Source organism: Diadema antillarum, unplaced genomic scaffold, assembly GCF_040938485.1.
Source record: "Diadema antillarum isolate AM-2024a unplaced genomic scaffold, OU_Dant_1.0 seq00000183_RagTag, whole genome shotgun sequence".
NCBI lineage: Eukaryota > Metazoa > Echinodermata > Echinoidea > Diadematoida > Diadematidae > Diadema > Diadema antillarum.
The window spans coordinates 710,562-733,143 of NW_027271250.1; the positions used below are offsets into that span (position 1 = coordinate 710,562).

The 22,582-nt window shown below is 36.3% G+C and overlaps 1 protein-coding gene across 1 annotated transcript; it reads right to left on the bottom strand.

The window, feature by feature from the left end:
- Window positions 1-14,590: 14,590 nt before the first annotated feature.
- Window positions 14,591-21,234, bottom strand: LOC139728537 (uncharacterized). The gene is made up of 6 exons (XM_071639470.1): window positions 21,025-21,234; window positions 18,956-19,021; window positions 18,118-18,264; window positions 17,686-17,790; window positions 16,372-16,467; window positions 14,591-14,715 (listed from the first exon to the last, which is right to left on the bottom strand). The coding sequence occupies exons 1-6, from the start codon at window positions 21,209-21,211 to the stop codon at window positions 14,597-14,599; spliced, it is 720 nt and encodes a 239-aa protein (XP_071495571.1). The 5' UTR covers window positions 21,212-21,234; the 3' UTR covers window positions 14,591-14,596.
- Window positions 21,235-22,582: the final 1,348 nt, after the last annotated feature.

Genomic DNA, 22,582 nt, shown 5'->3' on the forward strand with positions numbered 1-22,582 from the left:
TCACTCATTTGACTCATCTGCATCTGTGCATTTTTCGTATATTAAAGTGTAAAGTTAGCCAATGTTCGATTCAGACATTCATAAAACTGTTAGAGTGTGAACTTCTTGATCTTAACATTGTGATAAACATTTGTTGTATGTAGTAGTAATGTGAGGTCCTTTTCATTGAAATGTTATTAATCCTTGTGTAGAATGTGATGTCATTTTTGTTGATGGATTGCTAGATCAGTTTTGGTCTCAAAATTTTAGTGTAGTGAAGAGACTAAATTTATAGATATATGAAACTACTCATTTTTTTTTTCTTTTTGTTGTTTTTTAGTATTTGGAATCATGTATCATCTTTGTAAATTATCAATTCAAACATTTAGTTATAAAAAATCTTAAAAGGAGTGTGTAATTTCAAATAAAAGAGTGATGAAAGAGACAATATCACCATTTTTCATTGGTTGTGGCGTATTTTTCACTACGAATTTGTAAAATGCCAATGATTAAAAGACAAGTAGCAAAACAAAAATAAAAGTATACAAATATTCTGTAATACCTGGCAATATAATGCTTGTGTTCAAAGTTTAGTCTGTCACATAAATATTGAAGGAATTTGAGAGGGCAGCAAGACTGTACACATATACTGCTTGATGATCATTTCCATATTAATTATTTGCCACTCAATGCTCCTTTTTAAGTTGCTTTATTTCAGCCCCTCACAATTGAAAGCTTCAATGCCTTGATATTAACATTACAGTAGTTCTTAAGAATAATTGTGTGTATTGCATGAATTAAATGCAATTTTTGACTCATTTTTAGATCTCTAAGCATTTGCCTCTTTTCTGAATGCAATCTCACATGCTCATCCATTAACTCCACTCTTTTGGCTTTTCTCTTCACTTTTTTTCTTCCACAACCTATTCTGGGATTCTCTCATCTTTCAATCGACGTGGGGAAAAAAAATGCTCCTGTATAGGAGGAGGATGCAGACGCAGAGAGTGATGGGGAGGATTGATGTTGAGGTGGAGTCTGTCCTGCCGTCTCCAGAGTGGTCATCAAGATCCCTGAGTGCACCATCACTCCCACCGGTGTCACCGTCATCTTCTTTGTTGTCGTCATCACCACTTTCATCCCCTTCTGGCCAGTGGCATCACTTTCACTTTTCTCCCAGATAGTGGGCTGCCATGATGGGATTGCACCACTTGTGAGACCCAGACAACACTGGCGGCTTGAGATGCGAGAGTGACTATGTATTTTGTTGATTGATGTGGAATATGTTATTATGCACCGCATATCACTTTTTACAGTATTTACAACTCATTATGCAAATTATGTCATTGTATGAACATCAAAGGGCTGCTATTTATTGCATGCTTCGACACATGGTAGTATTTCTGACCTGCTGACCAGAACTGTGTAATAACAGAAACCACACTTCTTTTCTGTCCATTATTTGCTGTACGACCTTTGACTCAATTAGCAACCACAACTGTGTTGACTTGCTTGGCAAGATTTCATTAATGATATTCCTTTGCACATGCATAGATATGACATTTGTCAGTTGTGTATCTTCTCAAGTGCAAAAGTAATTGGGTGATCATACAAAACTGTGTAAGGGTCTTGTGCCAGATTTGCTGATTTCACAATTAAATCATGGAAAACTCTACAGGTATGTTCAAAAGATCTTTAGAATTAAATTTCTGTCTCAGTCTGTAGCAGAAGTTATTTATGGTATAAAATTGACTTCTCAAATGGCTGGCCACATTGATAGTGATCATCTCTTGCTCTAAACAGTGCCTCATAAGAAAAAAAAAAGTCATCTAAAATGAAAATGACCACAAGATATGTTTGAATTGTGTGAAAGTATTAACCATTTTCCTATACAAGCTATCATGATGTAATTGCCTTGTCTTTATAAGTCTGTAACAAAGTATCAGAAAGTGATACATGTATCATTATGCCTTTTACAGCTGAGGGGGTGATATCGCCATCTCCTTGTATGGTAGCTTTGGTTTTGTGTTGTTTTTCAGTTTGTGTTCACAGAGTTTAATAGTTTTTTGCCAGCCCTTCATGAAGTTTTGCAACCAGTGTAGTGATAGAGTATTTCAGGCAGTGCTTCAAAAGTTAGAACTTTGTAAGGCAATGGAATGGCATTTTCATGTTATAAATGAAAGCTTTCCAATTGGATGCATTTTTTTTTCTCCATAAATAAGTTTGCATGAACAGTAAACCTGGCATAAGGGAAAAAAGACAATCTGTTATGCCTAAAAAGTCCTGCCTCTGAAAATTCCTATATCCCTTTATATAGAGGGACTCAATGTGTCCTTTATTTACCAGTTGCTGCTGAATGCAAAAAGTGTTTTATTATAGTACCTGTCACTTCAAAATATATGCTGAGTATAGCATACTTGCCATATGTTAGAAAATATCCCTGATGATGCCATAGCAATTATATAATTAGCCCCTCTTTTCTAGAGTATCCCTTATATTTTTGTTGAAAGTTGTTTCTTCAGTTTAAGTTGTTTTAAATGGCATATGTCTATGACTTTGCCATTGAAGATACAATTAAGTAAGCTGTCATAACTTGCGTTGCAGAGAATGTTCCAGAAGAATGCTAATGATACTACCTGGACTACACCATCTCTGAGCTGGTTGCATCCTTCCTGGGTTTTGAGATAGCAATGAATCAGTGGCTGTGATAGAGGCTATTTACCGATCTAATCATACCAGTATCGATCAGCTAGTCTCTACTTCAGGCTTTAGCCATTTTGTATCCACCACAATTGCATAGCTTATCCTGTGATGAATATTTGTTTTTTAATATTATTATTTGCTTTAATTAAATTACATTTTAAGCATTCAACAGTTATACCATAATATTGGAGCTGCATGAGAGGTTTGTGATTACACCCTACATTTATGTCTGATTTAAGTTTATATTCTCTGCACACAAAAACACATGCAAAGTTACTTATTGATAGATGTGTGTCAAAAACATAGATAGATTTAATCACAAGCAGCAGGTCAATAGCGGTCTAGATGATTTCATGTATGAAACTATTTTTGTGATTGAAACCTGAAGAAAGGTATAATACCAGTAACTTTAAAATCACAACACTTTTTATCCAAGTGATGATTTAGATCCTGAAGAAAGGAAGCCGCACTATGTATTTTCTCAAGAAGGTAAATGAACATCATATTCATCATACTATACCTAGAGGACATTTATGTGTGTATCTGCATAAATTCTGTATGTTATGAGTTGCTGATCTGATGCCACTAAAAATGATCAGACAATTTATTGAAGCAGGCCCAAGAAGTCCTTTGACAGTTGTGATTTACGTCTCCCTGTGGACTGGTGGACACAGCAGTGTTTGATAGGTAGTGTCTGCAGCTTAGATACTACATTGGCAAAACACTTGGCATAGACAAATTGCATCAGCTTGTAGAAATCATGTTCTGGTATTATTTGAGTTTTAAAGAAAAATTTCGAGCAATGTGTCTTTTTATTCCTCACAGATGAAATTAAAACTGATGGTATTGACAAATATGTTTAGGGTTGTGGGTAATTTGATTAAATCTTCGGTGCTACTTTGAAAAAAAAACACTTTTTACTGGAAACTTATTTTGTAAAGTAAATGAAATAACAGTTCTTGCCAGTGTTTTAAGATATGCAAGTAACTCAGGTGTTCAGGGTTTTTGTGATGCTGCACTGCCCTCTCTTGGTGGCCATCATTTTTAGGATTCACTATGTGTACTTTCCGCACTTTTGATTCATTGTACACAGTAATAGTGTGCACATGCCTCATTTGTGCATTTTAATTTGGTTAGTTGTCTTGGTGTTTGTACTGGTCTTAATGTATTTCTCTTCAACATTGGAGTGTAGACAAGTGAATTTATTTTTTCCCGTTCTTTACACAGTACTCACATTCTTATATATCCTGTTTTATGACATACAGTGAAAACAAAAATTGAAAAGGTGTCCCTTTGTTGTAAAGAAGTACTGTAAATGTTGACACTCATATCTCCCTGTAGCATCTCTTTTATGTAGAAGTCAGAGGGTGGTCCTTGGCGAAGGATATAAAAAATACTTTATAGTACAACTGTATTTCCCATATGTATTGCATGTGATCTTTGTGGAGATAGAATACAGTGTACATATCAAGGTGAGGTGTCAAAAGTGATTAGAAGACTGAAAGTTGTATAGTCAAGTACTAACAAAATTATTTTCAGTCATCTGTCGATTTGTATAAACTCTAAAGAGCATGTGGTCCTGGTCCTGTTTTTTTTTCTCTCTCTTTCTCTTTTTTTTTTTTTTTTTTTTTTATTGTGTTTTCTCACGACTGGTAACAAGTCTCTTGCCATTGTACATATGTACAATATAATGGGAAATCATATACTCAAATGACTTTGAATGAAACCTTGTCTCTTGAAGTAGTTTGTCCTTTCCAAAATGTTTCTGGAGCCTCAATAGTGGCCTAGAAAGACTCCTCTTCAAAACACTTTCAAAAAAACTGTGTAACAGACCTTGTGTATACACAGTCTTGTGTTACCTCTTGTGTTAGGTATTAGTATTTGGTCTATTCTTGCAGTATTTGTCGGTTGAGAATGATAAGAGTGTTAAGTTGCCACTAAAGCCATAGTGTTCGAGGCACCTTCATGCCCTTATCATTCTCACCAGACAATATGTTCATGGTGGCTATTGTACAGAGATGTATAAGTGTATATTGACTTTAACATTGGGGAGAGGAATAAAGGTGTTATGTTAAGTCCATTTGATATATGGTACCAATAACTTCTATGCAAATATTCCTCTGCTCGCAGATTTATGTAAACATCTTGTTACAAAGATGAGTGAAATATAACCCAGTGGTGTAGAAATGTACCCATGATGGCAAGTTGATGCGAGTATCAGTTAAAGCAGAAATATATTATTGATATTACTTTGCTACTTTGGATTGCTTTTTGTTGTCATTACAATATACCCTTGGTATTGGATCACTGAGGATTTAAAATACAAGAAGAAAAAAAAGTCTGGTTGGATTTTGCATGTGAAGAGAATAGACCCAGTATAATCTTTGATGTATATAATTGGATCAAGCTGTGACTGAAAGGTCATGTCTGTGGAAGTTGAAAGCTAATCTTAATGAATTAGTAGATTGATATGACATAAAATGCACCATTGTCAATTATGATATTTATGAACTGTTGGTTTGACTGTATAAATCTTATCAAAATTAACTATTATGTTAAATGAAACACCTGTGTATCAGAGTGTTGTGCATCATGATTTCATGTGATTTTTGCCCAAGTACATGTACTGGTGTTGTGTGCGCATAAACTACAGTGCATGTGGCAAATGATCGTGCACATTTATATAACACAAGTAGCAGTAGGTATGCTGGCCATTGCAAAGCTGAAACATACATTTCAAAGCAAAGACAAGGACTGGAGCATAAAAACAAATTTATGCAACCTATGCAAGTTTTCAGTGATAATCAAAATGTATGAATCTTTTATTACTCAGTCTTATGTGATATTATGCACCTATTTGAAATAATGTAGTGCATATAGGCACGATGAATCCCATGTATTAATTTGATACATATCACAATACAAATGTGTAGAATTAAATGAATGTCAAACTTAACATCAAGACTATTTGGTAAAATCAATTAATGTGACCATGTTGTACCTTACTCCCTCCCAAACCTTCCTCCCTACTATTTTTGTTTCTACCAATCCTGTCTTTTAATCAATTGTATTTCTCTACCTATATGATATACAGTGTACTTTCCATGTCTTCTCTTCTTTTCCATATGTCCTACTATTGTGTGTAAACATGAGAATCAGTCTCTCTTTTCAGTGTTCTCTTATTTTCCTCTCTCTCTTCTGTCTCTTCATCTGTCTACGTCTATTTCTCTTTCTGTCCCTTTAAACTCTTCATGGGTATTCTCTTGCATGTTTCTGTGTTCATGTCTCTCTGCATGAATCTACACATTACTTTTATAGGTAGAGGTGGTTTTTCTCATTGGCTGATGACATTTGGAACAGCAGGATGGCAGAGGCCAACAGTGTGAATGCAAGGCTAGGCTTTTTATGAAATGCTTCAGAAGTTGTTTTATTGCCAACAGAGAGGATACATGCACTACAGTGTTAGATGGAGGATGAAGCGTGTTATTTTATCTCATTATATCTAAGTCATGAGTACAAGAGGATAGTCTGGACATTCAATATCCAGACTTTGCCAGTGGTGATACATGAATACAACTTGTCAGTATTAAGTAAATGATATGTCACATGAAAGACAAAAAGGGTGCACACATGGGATATAAATACAGTGGAAACTCGATATAACGAGATGGTCGGGACCGAGTCATTTTCCTCGTTATAGCCGATATCTCGTTATATCAGTAGGCATAAAAGAAGGCATAAAATAAAGACATTAATTTGCACATGTGGGACTACCCATCATATTTCAATCAATACTGATAACTTGATATTGTGTGTGAGGGAATTACTCACCTTAATGGGTAAGAAGATGTTTTTCGCCAAGGAAATCCAATATCAAGAATGTGTTTCTTATTTATTGTAGATGTTTGAATTTGTAAATTTATATAGCTTGCGATTGTATCAAGATCGTCTGTGGATTGGTATGTGGTTATCGTATGGGTGTGTGTTGTGTGGAAAGCTTGAATATGGTCTGCACAATGCTGTGTGTGTATGTGACACATTCTGTATGTACATTATGACTGCGTGTGTGTGTGAAGACGGGGAATTCCCTAAGTAGAAGGCCAATCGCAGCATCAGATTGCCTCACACCTGCTAAACGTCATGATGATGTCATGTATACATATGGCCGTCCCACCACATTTTCTGCATGTATCAGTGTGCGTGCACACACACACTTCACACGTACAACATGCAGTGCTAGCTGGAGTGCACTGAAGAAAATGATTATGTGTGTACAAGACAGTTTTTGGCGCATCAAGCTTTACAATCTCGGAAGATGATAGCACAGGCGAAGTAAAGCTTTACCGAAGGCATTTTGCTTTACCTCGCTATAGCAGGTTTGATTTACTATGTTTTTCTTTGTTTGGAAGTCACAAAATTTATCTCGTTATAGCAGTTATTTCGTTATAGCCGATCTCGCTATAAGAGTAGCATTTTACATAGACTTGTGTGGAAGGAAATTTGGGACCGAGAAAATTTCCTCGTTATAACCGATATCTCGTTATAGCAGTGTTCGTTATACCGAGTTTCCCCTGTAGTATTATTATGCCTCTGCCTGAAGGGTGCTGGAGGCATTATGTTTTCAGGTTGTCCGTACGTCCGTCTGCATTTGTTTACGTGATAACTTGAGTAATATTGAGTGGAATTTTACCAAACTTGGTCCAGGTGTAAAGTATGATGGGGCAATTACTTGATTAGATTTTGGGTAAAATCGGCTGAGGTCAAAGGTCAAGGTCATATCATGAAATTGTGTCCATTTACGCGATAACTCAAGATTGGATGAGGCAAATTTCACCAAACTTTGTCAAAGGATGACATATGATGGGGCAATTACTTGATTAGTTTTTTAGTTGAATTGGCCAGAGGTCAAAGGTCAAAAGTCAAGGTCAAATGCTCAACATTTCACTATTTTCCCCTTATCAATGCAATTCCTGAAGGTATTTTCTTGAAACTTAGTGTATACATGTACTACCAAATGAAGATTCTCCAGAGAGAGTTTCAGGTCATGAGGTCAAAAGTCAAACGGTCAGAGGTCAGGTGAAATCATTTAAGTTTCACTTTTTTCTTCATATCTTACAAATGGGTCAAGGTATCTTTATGGAACTTGGTACATATACATGTACTGACTGGCAGGGGTTATCGAGGGAATTTAGGGGTCAAAGGTCATGGTCAACTCCTCAAAATTTCACTATTTCCCAGGAGAACCATGCATTATGGCGGAGGCATACCAGTCGCCATAGCGACATAGTTACATTATTGTAACAGATAAAAAATGAGATGCAAGTCTGCTGTGTGTTGAATTATCACCATGCTGAGTAGTTGCTGGCAAAGCAGGACTGCTACAATGTCCAAGTATTTGCACAAAACTGCAGGTGTAAAGCTTCAATATTGCTACATTCATTTTGCATGGTGTTTGGTTTTTAGTTCTCTGTTGAGTGCGTCAGAGGCAGTGGCTCTCTTTGTACATGGTATTTTATTTCAAACACCCTGTCAGAGACTATCAGAGGGCATTGTGCAAGCTTCTCATTTATCGTTAAACACACCCTACGCTGTATATTTAAGTTGCCTGTATGTTTCATCATGTAATGTGCACATACTTTGGAATGTTTCTGTGAATGACTGAACAAACCTTTAAATTACATAATATTTAAATGTATTAAAACATTGTGAGGAAAAAAGAATATTAATAGTGTCTGTCCACTCTATGGTGTGTTCAGTTACTTTTAATTGGAGTGTGTGTGATTCAGCTTTCTGTGGCTCAAAGTTTGGTGATGTAGATTGCAAAAAATATGAAGTGTTGCTAATACAGTCAACCTTGCCGAAGTCGAATCTATTTGGACTGAATAAATAGTTTCGACTTAGAGAAAATTTGACTTATGAGGGATTAAAATCAATAGAATATAAAGACAAGAGGATTTCAGAAGACCCTTGACTTTTGACAAGGTGATTATTCGAATTATGCAAGGTCGACCTGAGCAAGGTTGAAGATACTAGTGAAAAGTACGATAACAGAGATGATGATGATGACTATGGTGACAACAGAGATTATGTGTAAAAATTGAGAGATTGCAGTTTTGTGTCTTATTATGAGCAGTGCAGTGCATGAGAAATAGCTGCCTCAGGCATATGTAAGACAAATGAAGTGTATTGCACAATACAGTACTGTAATCGTACCAATGGATCATCAATTGGACTGTAAGTGTGTTCTTTGATTTGGGGAATTTCAGCACCCTCACCCAACACTGTAAAACCACAAACATTCTCGGCATGAAACTTTCTAGAATCTGAGCCAGCCTTTTTTTTCGCAGCATGAAACTTTGGCAATTTGCCATTTGCATTAATTATTACTGTGTAGACAAAACTTTGGCTTGTTTAACTTTCGCGAATCTTGGTTCTTGCAAAATTCACAGAAGTTTCATGCAGGCACAAATTTCTGATTTCACAGTACTAACAATGTATAAACCTGTTCATGCACACACAATCCTACCTGTGGTCAGTACACTGTACATTGTATCAAGGAGGTTTAAGAGATGGAGTTCTAACTGGGTGTAATTATTCAAACAGTTGTCACTTTTCTATTGATGTACAAAAGAATTCCACAGGTGCATCTGTGCCTTTGATGACGGGGTTTGATGCCATCGTCTTGCTGAGCAATCTGAAGATTCATTTTGAACATTAACTTAATGTTGGCTATATTTTGCTGTTTATGTATTAAATGAAACGAAATCTCACTTAATGACAAAGCACATTAAACAAAGGTCAATCCCTTCTAGAAATATGTGCAAATTGTGTAAATCAGAGCTGTATCATGTGAAAGTGTTTAAAACTGTACACTCCGGGAAAGCCGGTTTTATTACTTTTCCACTTAATTCCCACAATAAAACTGATATGGAATAATCTTCATAATTAATAATATATATCAGATTATTGTCTAGGCATGGCCAGTCGAGTAATTTTCATTTCCATTTCATTATTTTTTTGCACAATTTCTATTCGCTCATCCCTGGGTCTTTACCATTTTATATCACCTATCTTTTATGAGTAGGGATGGTGAAAAGTAATTACCATCACAAAGACATATCTTCCTTAGAAAGTGGCTGATGATTATGCAATGAGACATGAGTCAATTGTCTTCCTATCTGCGAGGCAGATCCAGTTTGCCACATGCTTCAAATACTTTACATCCTTACATACCTTACATCAAACTTGACTTCAAAAGGAAATACGACAGTTGTGACTCCATTCTCGTGAACCTCCTTGATTGTATCTACACAAAGGCAGTAGTGAGGGGAGAATTATTAGTGTGAAAGAGAGAGAGAGAGAAGGGGGTAATTGAAAAGGGGTGTTTTGTAGTGTACAATGATCTGCAGACTATCAGGGCCCTGTTGCATAAAACATAAAATCAAACATAGGTCCAAGAATCAAACATAAGTTTGAACTAGAAATGTCAACTGGTATGCCTCCGCCATAATGCACGATTCTCCTAATAGGTCTAGATAGTACATGTGGACGATGTGTGATTACCGGTACATTTTCTCAAAATTGGCAAAACATTAAAATGACAAGTTTGTCACAAATGTGTTGAATGTTCACCTTCCTTGACCTAGGTTTAATTGGATAAATAGGAGAGCATGTATTTGGGATTTAAGGACTTTCATTTCACACATGCATGTTCACATGCATGTTTTTTTATTTTCATTTCCAATCAAACACAGGTAATACACTTTGACATGATTACATATATTGGAACATAATAATACATATTGGTTCTTAAAAGAACTTCATGGAAATGGAAATTGAGGGGCTGCTAAAAAGCGAACTTGTAGATTGCAGTCCCCTCACTTACGTTACATTACTACAATACATTAATTATATATGACTTTATAACACAATACAACGATACATGTACCGTACAAGCTAATCATTGAAAGTATACAGTTTTCATTCAATCAAATCGGATGGTTACATGAAGTACAGTGTATACGCTTTCACATGTATACACATACACATAGACATAGACATAGACATAGACATACACATACACATACACATACACACACACACACACATACACATACACACAAGCACACAGACGTACCCACATACACATATGCACACACACGCACGTACACACACATGTATGCATCCACATACATTGTGCACACACAGAAGAGAGTAGGGAAAGAGAGGGCGGGAGGGGGAGAGGGGGAGTAGAGAGAGCGAAGGGCAGGTCAACATTCTCGATACAGGGTGAAGAAAAAGAACAACAATTCCAAACAGTCAAACTAATCATGGGGTACATATGAGCTAATCAAATATTTCTTTAAATTACTAGAGAATGATTTCAAACTAATGGAATCTTTTATATTTTTCTCAAGGGAATTCCAAAATTTTGGGCCACTGTAGATAAACGTGGATTTTGTAAATAGAGTTCGGGTAAGGGGCAAATGATATTCATCTGTTTGACGAGTGGGGTATTTATGAATATTTTTATTCTTATTAAACATATTCTCAAAAACTGAAGGAAGTGACTTATTATACAAACTGTACAAACTTGACTTTGACCCATTCATACGTTTATGCATTGAGTACTTTTCAAGGTATGGAGAAAAAGTGCAATTTCTGTATTGAATAGTAAATTGTTACCATTTTCATCTGGCCTTTGACCCTAATATTCATAAGATAATCACTGTCAGGCAGAACATGCATAAATATGTAGTACATTTCAAGATACACACTGTAACCTGAGCCACTTCCGAGATATGGAGGAAAAACTTAGTTCAGCACTTTGACTTGATCTTTGACCTTTTGACCGTTGAGGCAAGAACAAAAGGAACAAAAAAATCTTTCCAGAGAATCTCTGTTGGGTTATACATGCATACACCAAGTGTAAAAAAAAATAATCCTGCTGGCATTGAATAAACAGAGGGAAATAGTAAATTTTGAAGTATTGCCCTTGACCTTTGACCACATGAACCCTAAATTCTCTAGATAATCACTGTCAGTCAGTACATGTATATATACTATGTTCCATGAAGATACCTTGAACAATTTCCAAGGTACAGAGAAAAAAGGTGATGTTTTGATATTTAACTTGACCTTTTGACCTTTGACCTCATATCCCAAACTTTCACCAGAGAATCTTAATTGGGTAATACACATGTATACACTAAGTTTCACGAAAATATCTTCAAGCATTGCATAGATATGATGGAAATAGTGAAATTTTATATATTTGACCTTTGACCTTGAGCATGTGCAACCAAATGTTGATAGGCACAACTTCACCTCATAATACACATACATGCCAAGTTTCATTAGGATACCTCAAAAGGATTTGATAGTTACCCTGTGACAAAGTCCACAACATTCATTACGGACGGACGGACAACCGAAAACATAATGCCTCCAGCACCACTTCGTGGCGGAGGCATAAAAATCAAACATATGTTTGAAACAGACTTATTTTTGATTTTGTCCAGAGTTTTATGCCACAGGGTCCAGATCTCTGAACATGTGCATCATAAGTAAATGATACGATAGGTATAATAGCTAAGAAGAGAATTTTGTGGGTTTTTTCCTCCTGAAACTCGAAAAGTGACACAAGGAAAAAGCCCACACCCTGCATTGAAAGATTCAGTGGAAAGTGAACAGCAAAATGAATCATGCAACAAACCTTTTTTACTTTGGTCCTATTGAATTACAGTACATGCAGTTCTTTATTTCATTTTCTTTAAAAGTGATACTTCAGTGAAAATGAGCTCAGTGTAACAAGGTTTCCCTGTATGATAACATTTTAATGTCAGTCTTCAATGCACAAAGAACAGTGAAGTGCATTTCACATCATGTTAAGTGGACTTAACAGAGCAAAATCATACAAACAGAGTGGTAGCGGTAACATAAAAATTGAATGTGAATGAACATGGAACTTTAAATTTGATTTGTTTTCACCAAACGGTGATAATCTATGATGTCATCATGTCTTGGCACTCCCATTTGTTTGCAAAAAAGAAAAAAAAAATCTGACAGGAATCCTGTTTTGTCACTAATTCAGTAGCTACAACCTACCTACCACCCCACCCCACCCCACCCAAAGCTGTTACTGCTAGAATATCATTACATATTTATCTTACACAAAGGATTAAAATTTTTCGTTTTTTTCAAAGAAGGAAATTTTGTGAAGATTTGTAAATGAGAAAAGTGGAAAATTTCGCAAATTTAACACTCAACTGAACTTAAGCACATGTTAATTTCTAATATTAGAGATATCAAATATGTGTATTCCACAAACATAAAATTATTGACCAGGGAAGTTCTGAAGATTTTCACTGAAAATGTCCCAGTGCAATAAACTTGATTGTGACAAAGTATCCTCTTTTCTGGTACACTTGTTACTGGTCGCTCTTCATGGCAAAAATCCCTTCTTCATGTTGGGATAATATATACACTCAGCAAAAAAAGAAAGTAAACACTTTTTCCGGTTAATATTTTTCATAGAAGATTTTGATAAAAATCAATGCGTCATATACCATATCAAAGATTATTTAATTGGCTATCAACCTGGTTGGTTTATAAAAAGGGAAATTTCACGCATGAGTGAATACGTTCGTTTTTGTCCTCCAAGGCAGAAAAGTAAAAATTGCAGAATTGGACATATTGAAATTCATTTGCAAATGCCCTCCAAGATGGCAATGATAACAAAAGACCAATTAAACGTAATGAGAGACATGAATGAAACAGCAGAAATATGTTTCCGTTCCCTTGTTTCCCTTTATATTCAAAACAAAAACATAGTGGGGAAAACGAAGGTGGAACATAAGCATTTTTCATCAATTCTAACTTTAAATGTCATAGGGAGTAAAGGTGATAAAATCGACTGAATTTCTTCATTTTACCTTTCAGTTAAGGAATTTAAGAATGCACGAGACAAATTCAAGATAATATTATTTCAAATTTTCTTAATATGGAATAACGTTTCAAATTTAACTTTCTTTGTTACCAAATTTTTCTCTTATGTCTTTTGACTGCGGATTTGACAGAAGATTCTTCATTTTCCTCCATTATTTTTTTGCCTTTCTTTATCTTTGGAGGGTTACAGAGACATTATTGAGATCATAGGTAGATTTTTGCAAGTTAATTTGCATTTCTATTGTGTTAAATTTGTCTTTTGTTCTCATTATCATATGGAAGAGCAAATACGCTTGAATAACAGCTTGTGCATTTTGCAATTTTTACTTTTGTGCCTTGGAAGAGAAAAACGAATGTGTTCACTCATGTGTAAGGTTAACATTTTCATTGACCTACTAGGTTGATGGCTAATTGAATTACCTTTAACATGGTATATACAACACCATCTTTAGCCAGATAGTCTATGAGAAAGATAAACTTGAAAAAGTGTTAACTTTCTTTTTTTGCTGAGTGTACATGTACTCTCAAACACTGCTGTACATGTAAAATTGTAATTGCAATTGCATAAAAATAATAAGAGTTGCTGCATTGAAGACAGGCGTACAAGAGGCAAGGAGTTTTACTGTTTATCAACAGATTGATCAAACGAAACCAGTTATATGTTTTCTGTGCCAAAGAACGCATGAGATAGTAATTGTAAGATGCAAACTGTATTTGTAAAAAAGGGAGAAAAAGAAATACATTGTTCCTTGTTAAATATACATGAGCATGTATGCAATCTGACAAAGATACATATTACAACAGCAGCTTTACAAATTTGTATTTACAGCTATATACAACCACTATACACTTGAATAACATTGATTATTAGCCATCATCAAATCACAAAATTTTCCTTTGAGACTTTGACGCTAAGAAGGAGAAAAAATATATATATATGTATACAGTATATAAATGTCCTGTCTCCATTTCATGTTGCCAATTTGAACTTCTTCCTGATTTCAACAACAAACTTCATCAGGTTGTTTGACTCGTTGAGGACATCAACCAGTGCTTGAAGATCTGTTATTTCTGGACAGCAGTCGGTGACTATGGAGGGAAAATGAAAACAGAAGCATTCCCTTACAACAACAAGCAAAGAAGATATAACACAAGGAAACACTGTGGGATTGGCCAGTGTACAATTCAACGTGAGAACAGTTGCATGTAACATCCAAATCTGTATATACATGCATCCCTATGTCAAAATTATGTTTGGAATTAAGGAAAGCTATTAATGATCACCCCATTCCAATTTTTTCTGGTCAAATTAAGGCTCACATCCTGACAGTTGCATAATGATTTTCATACATGATTTCACTACAGTGGAGCCCCATTACAGAGAAGCTGGGTACAACAAAACCCTGTTTATATTACAAAGTTATTTTTTTCCTGTTCCCAACTCTGTGTATTGTATATCTAGATATCTCTGCCAAGAAAACCTGTTGGTTTTGCCAGCAATTGATTTGTTTGTCTTTCTGTTGCAATATAACTCAAAAAGTTGTGAGAGGAAACTTACAGGAAAAGTTGATAATGACACAAGGAAATTGTACAATTTTTTTTGTTGTTGTTGTTAGGACTACCATTGGCAACCTTAGGGTTAATAAATGACAGAGTTCAAGTTGCATGTAAACTGTATTTGAGGTGAGCACACACTCGAGGCGGAGCATGCAGTAAAGATTTTAAGCGCACAAGGTAGACTCTGAGACACTAGCATATGGAAATACAGTGCACTCCCGTTACAACGAACACGGTTATAACGAAATTTCGTTATAACGAAGTAAAACTTCTGGTCCCAAAATTAACACCACTAAAGTCTATGGTGCAAAATTCGCTTATAACGAACACGGTTATAGCGAAATTTTCGTAATAACAAAGTCTTTTCCGAGCGCCACTGACAAAAAGAAACAAAAGAAATGTGCACGGTTATAACGAAATGCGAATTGCTTTCGAAACATAGCGGAACAAGCATTTTAGCGTCTCTGCATAGGCGAACGCTTCACATCACTGTGTATTCGCTCCTTGCGTCACGCACAGTTTCTGAGGGGAACTTGTGTGTTTTAATATTGTAATACAATAATCCCATCCCATTTCACATAGCTTTCCAGTGTATGATGAGTATTCAGCAAACAGAATATGATATATATGCGTGGTTTCCTTGTTTTCGTTACATATTGTATTTGTTCGGTTATAACGAAATTTCGTTATAACGAAAGAAAACTGCCAGTCCCGAGCATTTCGTTATAACGGGAGTGCACTGTACGGCAATTTTCAGCATGATTGTATGGGTGGAAATGAGCTGCTTGGGGGAGGTCTGTGCTCTCAGAGTGCTTTTCTTGTGTTTTTGTTATGATCTTAGCCTGACATAACAACGCTGGGGGGTGTTTCATCAATATAGTCAGCGCTGACTATTTCAGTAAAATCCTTGGTTTTGATTGGTTAAGACGCTCTTGTCACTGACTGTTACTATGGTAATTGTCAGCGCTGACAACTTTCGTGAAACGGTGCCCAGATATAACATGATAATTTTCATACTCCCACGGTACTTGCTATAGTGGGATTTTACACGTAATGGTTAAAGATCTGCAGTATGACATAAGTTTGAGAATTATGAGAAAGATTGCATTTCACAAAATGTTGATTTTTGTCTTCAATACATACACATGTATCTTAATTCAAATTCACAATAGGTTTTCAGCAACTTACCCTGGTATTTCTTGTTGTCAATTTTGATGGTGATGTAGAAGCTGCGATCATGGGCCTTGGAGTCAATGTTGGTGAACACAAACTGAAGCCTATCACCTTATAAAAAACATGACATATATGGAGTCCTTGTTATGTTGCTGAAAAATGCTGCTCCATAGAATGGCGTAAAGTGTGATGGCAGTCATCATTTCACTAGCATCATTAATACCAAGCAGAAGGTTTTCTGTTCCCAGAAATCATTTTCCTCACACAATAAAAATCACACTTCATCCAGTCATGAGAAGATAAAAGCTGTGGGAATGAAAATACACTGAAATAAAAATATCCTGAATTCTGTCATTCAAATAGATTTTACATGAAGATACAAGTACAATTAATTCAAGCTTTACAAGCAGTTTTGTTTCATGGACACGTTCATTGAAAATAATCTCAAGGCAGTGATGTGGCTCAGGTAGTAGTGCATCTGCCTCACAATCTAATGGCTCGGGTTCCATTCCCATTGAGTTTAGCTGAGCAATATTGTGTATAATCATGCTGTCCATTCATAGTAAGAGGCAAAAACACTCAGTCCGTCGGATAGGACATTAAATGGAGGTCCCGTGTGTGAAGGAGTCACGATTCACACATGTGAAAGATCCCCTTCATTCATTCATTCATTCATTCATTCATTCATTCATTCATTCATTCATTCATTCATTCATTCTTTCATTCATTCATTCACTCATTCATTCATTCATTCATTCATTCATTCATTCATCACAAAGAGCAGAATGCTAAGTCAATGATCACTTCAAGAAGTGGTTTGCCCTACAAACCCACTCTAGAAAACTGGCAAATGATGCCAACACGTCAAGGTACACCCCAGGTGACTAGCAATACTCAGCAAACTATACAGTATCAACCAGGCACATTGTTCCAAAGGAAGAAGATTGAAATCTTCCTTCCTATCCTGCCCCTCATAAAAAAAAGCTCCCTCCCACTCCCCACCCCTCCCCCCCCCCCAAAAAAAAAAAAGAAAGAAAAGAGGGCAGACCACCATTTTGTATAAAGTTTGTTTTTGATGGATGATCATTCCAGAAACAAAATACAGTGTATTTTCATCAGATGTAAATTTAGCCCAGTAGGTAATCATTAATATTTTCATTTAAAATGTGTGGTTGGCTTTTTTTAAAGAGAATTATGATTTTGCCAAACTTTGAGATTTGCAAACTTCGGTTCTTCTGCCGAGAATGAGTGCATATGCCTGATCACTTTTTTTTCGCATGATTACGTGGTGTCAAGTTTCAATCATTCTCTTCAATCTCACATTCTTACCATCAATCTTTCTGAACTCCAGCCCCATTCTGTCCTTAAAGAAATTCTCAGCCATGTTGAGGGATTGCAAGCGCTGTTTGGTCGCCTTTTCCTGGGCAGCCAGCACTATAGAGGGTGAGACAGTGAGGATTGTAACATTGTGAAGGGAATTGGAGAGAAAGTACAAGCACATACTGTAGGTGTCATCCTCCATACTGACATATACAGAATAGCAGTGACTGGTCAGCGTATTGAGTATTACTTTTATGTGCAACAATCAATTTGTCAACAAAAATATGTGAACATACATGACATACATGTACATACATACAAATACAATCCAAACATCTTCCCTGGATTCTAAACATTAAAGTAAATCAATCCAATTCCTCCATATTTGGCCTTGGTATGAGATATACATGTATTAAGGTGTATGCCTAGATCTGCTCGTACATTCTTGCTGCTCCTGGCACTGCCTAGTCTCCTCCTCCAGCTGTTTTTCCCATTGCTCCTTCTGGAAGAGAAGCTGCTCTGTCTTGGCCTGTGCTTCCTTGATGGATTGCTGGATTTCCCTGGCTTTGGATTGCTGGTTGGCCACGGCTGGAAGGGGCAAAATTTAGTAGAAACTATAAAACATTCACTTGATTTTAACATAATATAACTATTGCTGCTTCTTATGTTATGGCGAGGCAATGAGATTAGTTCTGCCATTGTTTGCTTTGCGACAACACATCTCATTTTTGCAACTGATTGACAAATTGCCCTACATCGACTTACATCTCAACGGAAGAATTTCATGAATTTGAACATCTCATTTTGGAGATCAGTGGCTAGTGTGCTGTAACCCACCCAATTATAATGTATAATTGATATTCTTGTTGAATACTTCAGGATAGTTACATAGTATATTACAACCATCTTGAGTCTGCTCAATGCGCCTTCCAAATACAGACAAAAATTTCAAGCAGATTGCCATCCCATGATAACGATCACATACATGACATGCACTAATTTTCTCCATTTACTATTGCAGCAATCATTTACCAAAAATTGAGTTGGACATTGGACCTCGACCCTACTTTGTTCAACATCCAAGCAACATAATCCATGAACACACAGGACTGACAGCCTGAAAACATGATGCTTATTGTACCCATTGGTTTGAAGTCACCTTTGGTTTGAGAAGGCATTATTGACACAATGTAAACCAATGAATATGATTTGCCAATTGTCTGTATGATATATTATGAATGAACATCTGCCTAAAAATTCAATCAGACTTTACACTTACCTAACTGATTATTTGATGCTTGCTCCTTAAGTTGACCAATTTCTTTTTGCGTTCTGTCAATTTCATCTGGAAGTAGGAGAGGGTCAAGTTAGTTTTTTCAAACAACATGAGAATGAGAAAGGAGAAACAAATTGGAGGCTTCAAGAATTAAAAAGCATGGGAGAGAAGAATGAGTAGACTACACTTTAAGGCATCTGAAATGTGCTTTTTTATTTGAAGGATTCCTTTTTTTTATGTGCAAAGAATAATTCATGTAAATGAGCAAACAAACAAGCATGCAAACACAGACACATACATACATGTACACACACAAGGAAAAACAAGTGTAAATTTACATAATTTGTTAACAACTTTAAATGTAGACCTGTGTATTGTACAGCTTCTGTACACCACAATCAACTATGATAAAGCTACACATTCTACAAAGGCCTATGACTTCAATGAACCTGTGTGTACATCAGACAGGTGCAATCAAACAGGGAGCTCCCATTACAACAAACACGGTTACAATTGAGTTTCATTACAATGACGTAAAAATTCAGGTCCCAAAATCATTATCATAACAGTCTATGGTGCAAAATTCCCTTCAGTAATAACAAAATTTCAATATGTTAAGAGAAAACTGCCGGTCCGGAAGACTTTGTTATTACAGGAGTTGTCTGTACACGTACTGTATACGCCATATATTTCGCGAGTCTACATTTTCGCGAATTGGGAATCCCCAACAATTTCGCGAATGGTTAAATTCGCAATCGTGGAGTCTGTACTGAACAGAGAAGTGTACACGCATACGTCACATTCACATCGGGATCAAAGTCAATATTTTCCCCGTGTTTTTAATTTCGCGAATAGCACCTGACTCGCAAAATTCACGAAAATAAAAACCTCACAAAATATTCAGCGTATACAGTATATCCAAACAGTTTTGTTGATCCATTTCAGGACATAGCAATATGGAGGAGATGGAGCAATGATAGGAAGGAAGTGATCTGAAGCAAAGGATCACCTATTTGGCAACTATATTGGTTTTAGTACTTTGCTGCGCATCAAAATTGTTGATATTGTATACCGAAGTATGTAGAAGACATACATGTGACGCAAAGAATAAACCAGAATCAACTTAAAATCAGGTAGATATACCCAAACATTAAATTAACAAAATTGTATTTCACTGCATGCACAGCTCAGCACAGCACAGCACAGCATAGCACAGCACTCACCTCAGCACAGTATTATGGTAAAGAATGCCTATTGATAACAAATAAAAGAAAACTATTTTGAATTCCCCCTTTACTTTTGATTTCATAAACTATTACAATCTTTTGGATTTGACTATTGATTCTATTTTGTGGACACGTCCGTTATACAGATATGTAAATCGATTTTAAGTCTCGAATTTTACCTCGAGGCCTCAATCAATGTCAAGCTGCTGCTTATGATCGCAGTCTCCTGCTTTTCTGTTATCATAATAACCAAGAATTTTTAATTTTAAAAATCAATTTATTCAAATCCCCCTCCGTTATATTCTTTTTTCTAAAATTCGTTTCACAAAACGACGTGATATACTCTGAATGAATAATCAATTAATACATTTGTATCTACATAATCTAACACAAGTGTTGATTTAACGATTCGCCTCTGAACATTTTTTTTTTTAATGATATGCTACACGTCTTATACATCAAATACTGTCATGTTCACAGTGTGTGTGTATATGTACTTTGAATTAATTTGCAAGACAGTATATGCTTGCTTATATATGTCGTGTAATGTTAATTTCTAAATATGTGTATTCTTATGTTATGTGTGATTTGGAAAAAGGCAGTTCTAAATCAAATCAAATCAAATCAAATCAAATCAAACCCATTTCATGCATAATAATGAGAAACAGTTTTGTTTCTACACATTATATTACTTACCCTTTTTGAAAAAATGTTGGAAGCAAAAGAAGAAGAAAGAGGAGGAGGAGGAGGAGGAGGGAACTATATATGTAATACCTCTTTGTAATGACCCAGAAGCAATGTCTGGAAGGAAACAAATTGGGACAAGAACCAAGAAGCCATGTTCACCTTGAGCCTGCTTGATGAAGTGCCTGTGCTGTGCCTCATGCTGCTTCAGGTATTGCTGCAAAGTGTCCCCTGTCCACTGGCTGATGAATTTGTTGCTGACTTGGGAGAGCTTGCTGGCCAGCTGGGTAATCTCCTGGTTTGCCTCTGGCATTATGGGATCGCAGGCTCCTGCCATGTCAAGTGACATCACTCACTCCTTGCTTCTTTAATGCTTGCTGACAGGAAACACATTGATAAATCAAGGAGAAAATGATACGACATCAGTATAGCATGGATAATGTAGTATGTTCTGCAACTAAACACATGAAATCATACACAGTAACATTCATTTATGCATGGAAGCATCACTGTGTAGTTTTCACATTTATACAATAGCTGCCTTTACATCGAAATCATAGTATTGTCCCATTTTCAGCAGCATAATCAAATCAATTTAAAAAGCACAGACCGTGTGAGGCTCACATAATACCATTATGTCAATATTACTGTGAGTACCTAAATTAGATCAGTAGTGGCAGTATGCTGCAGTATATGGAGCATGTCTATTAGGGTTTATGAACTAAAGCAGGCATGCTCACACAGATGAGTTATGAAGGTGCATAAACTAAAGAAAAAGGAAGTAAATAAAACAGCTGCCAAAACAAACAAACAAACAAAATCATACACAACTCTTTGAAGACAGACCTGTGCTCAAGCGCAATCACTGTGTTTCTCAGACATTGTGCACAGCAGTGTCAACGATTGCTGTTCCTTTCACATGTACTAGCACTGTTTGTAGTGCCAACTGCCAAGTGATTACACTCTTCTCTTTCCAACGCTGTAGGATTACACGCCAATGTGTGGTGGATTATAGAGATGAACAGGTAAATACAAGAAGAGAGATTGAGGTCCTTTGTCAATCAAGAGGTTACAGAGTTGGAGAAGACAGCATGATAAAACAAACTGAATTGGGAACATGTTGAATGTGATTAGTTTCTGCTCTTGATGCTTACTCTAGAAACAAAGTCTAAATTTGAAGAAAACAACATGTTCCAAGTTCACAGGGGGATGTTTAAAGATACTTTTTTTAAAGTAATTGTTTCTCTAGCTGTTTTCTTGGTGCTCCTTGATCTGTCAGCAGCTTTCGACACCATTGACAAGGATATTCTTATCACAAGGTTTCGTTCAATAGGTGTGAAAGGATCTGCCCTTGCATGGATATCTTCCTATTTGTGTAACCGTTCGCAGGCAGTCAGGATCAATGAGTGCATGTCATCCTTTGCTGAACTTCTGTATGGTGTCCCCCAAGGATCTGTTCTGGGCCCGTCATTCTTCAGCATTTATGCAAGTCCTCTCGCAGAGATCGCAAGGACCCATGGCATCCATATACATCTTTACGCTGATGACACCCAGCTGTACAGCTCATTCGATCCCTCTGATCCTTTAAGTGAGGCCTCTACCAGACATAGACTTGAAGCATGTATTGATGATATGAGGGCTTGGATGATATGGAACAAACTCAAACTGAATGATGACAAAAGTGAATTTATGATAATTGCATCAAAACATCTGGCAGCAA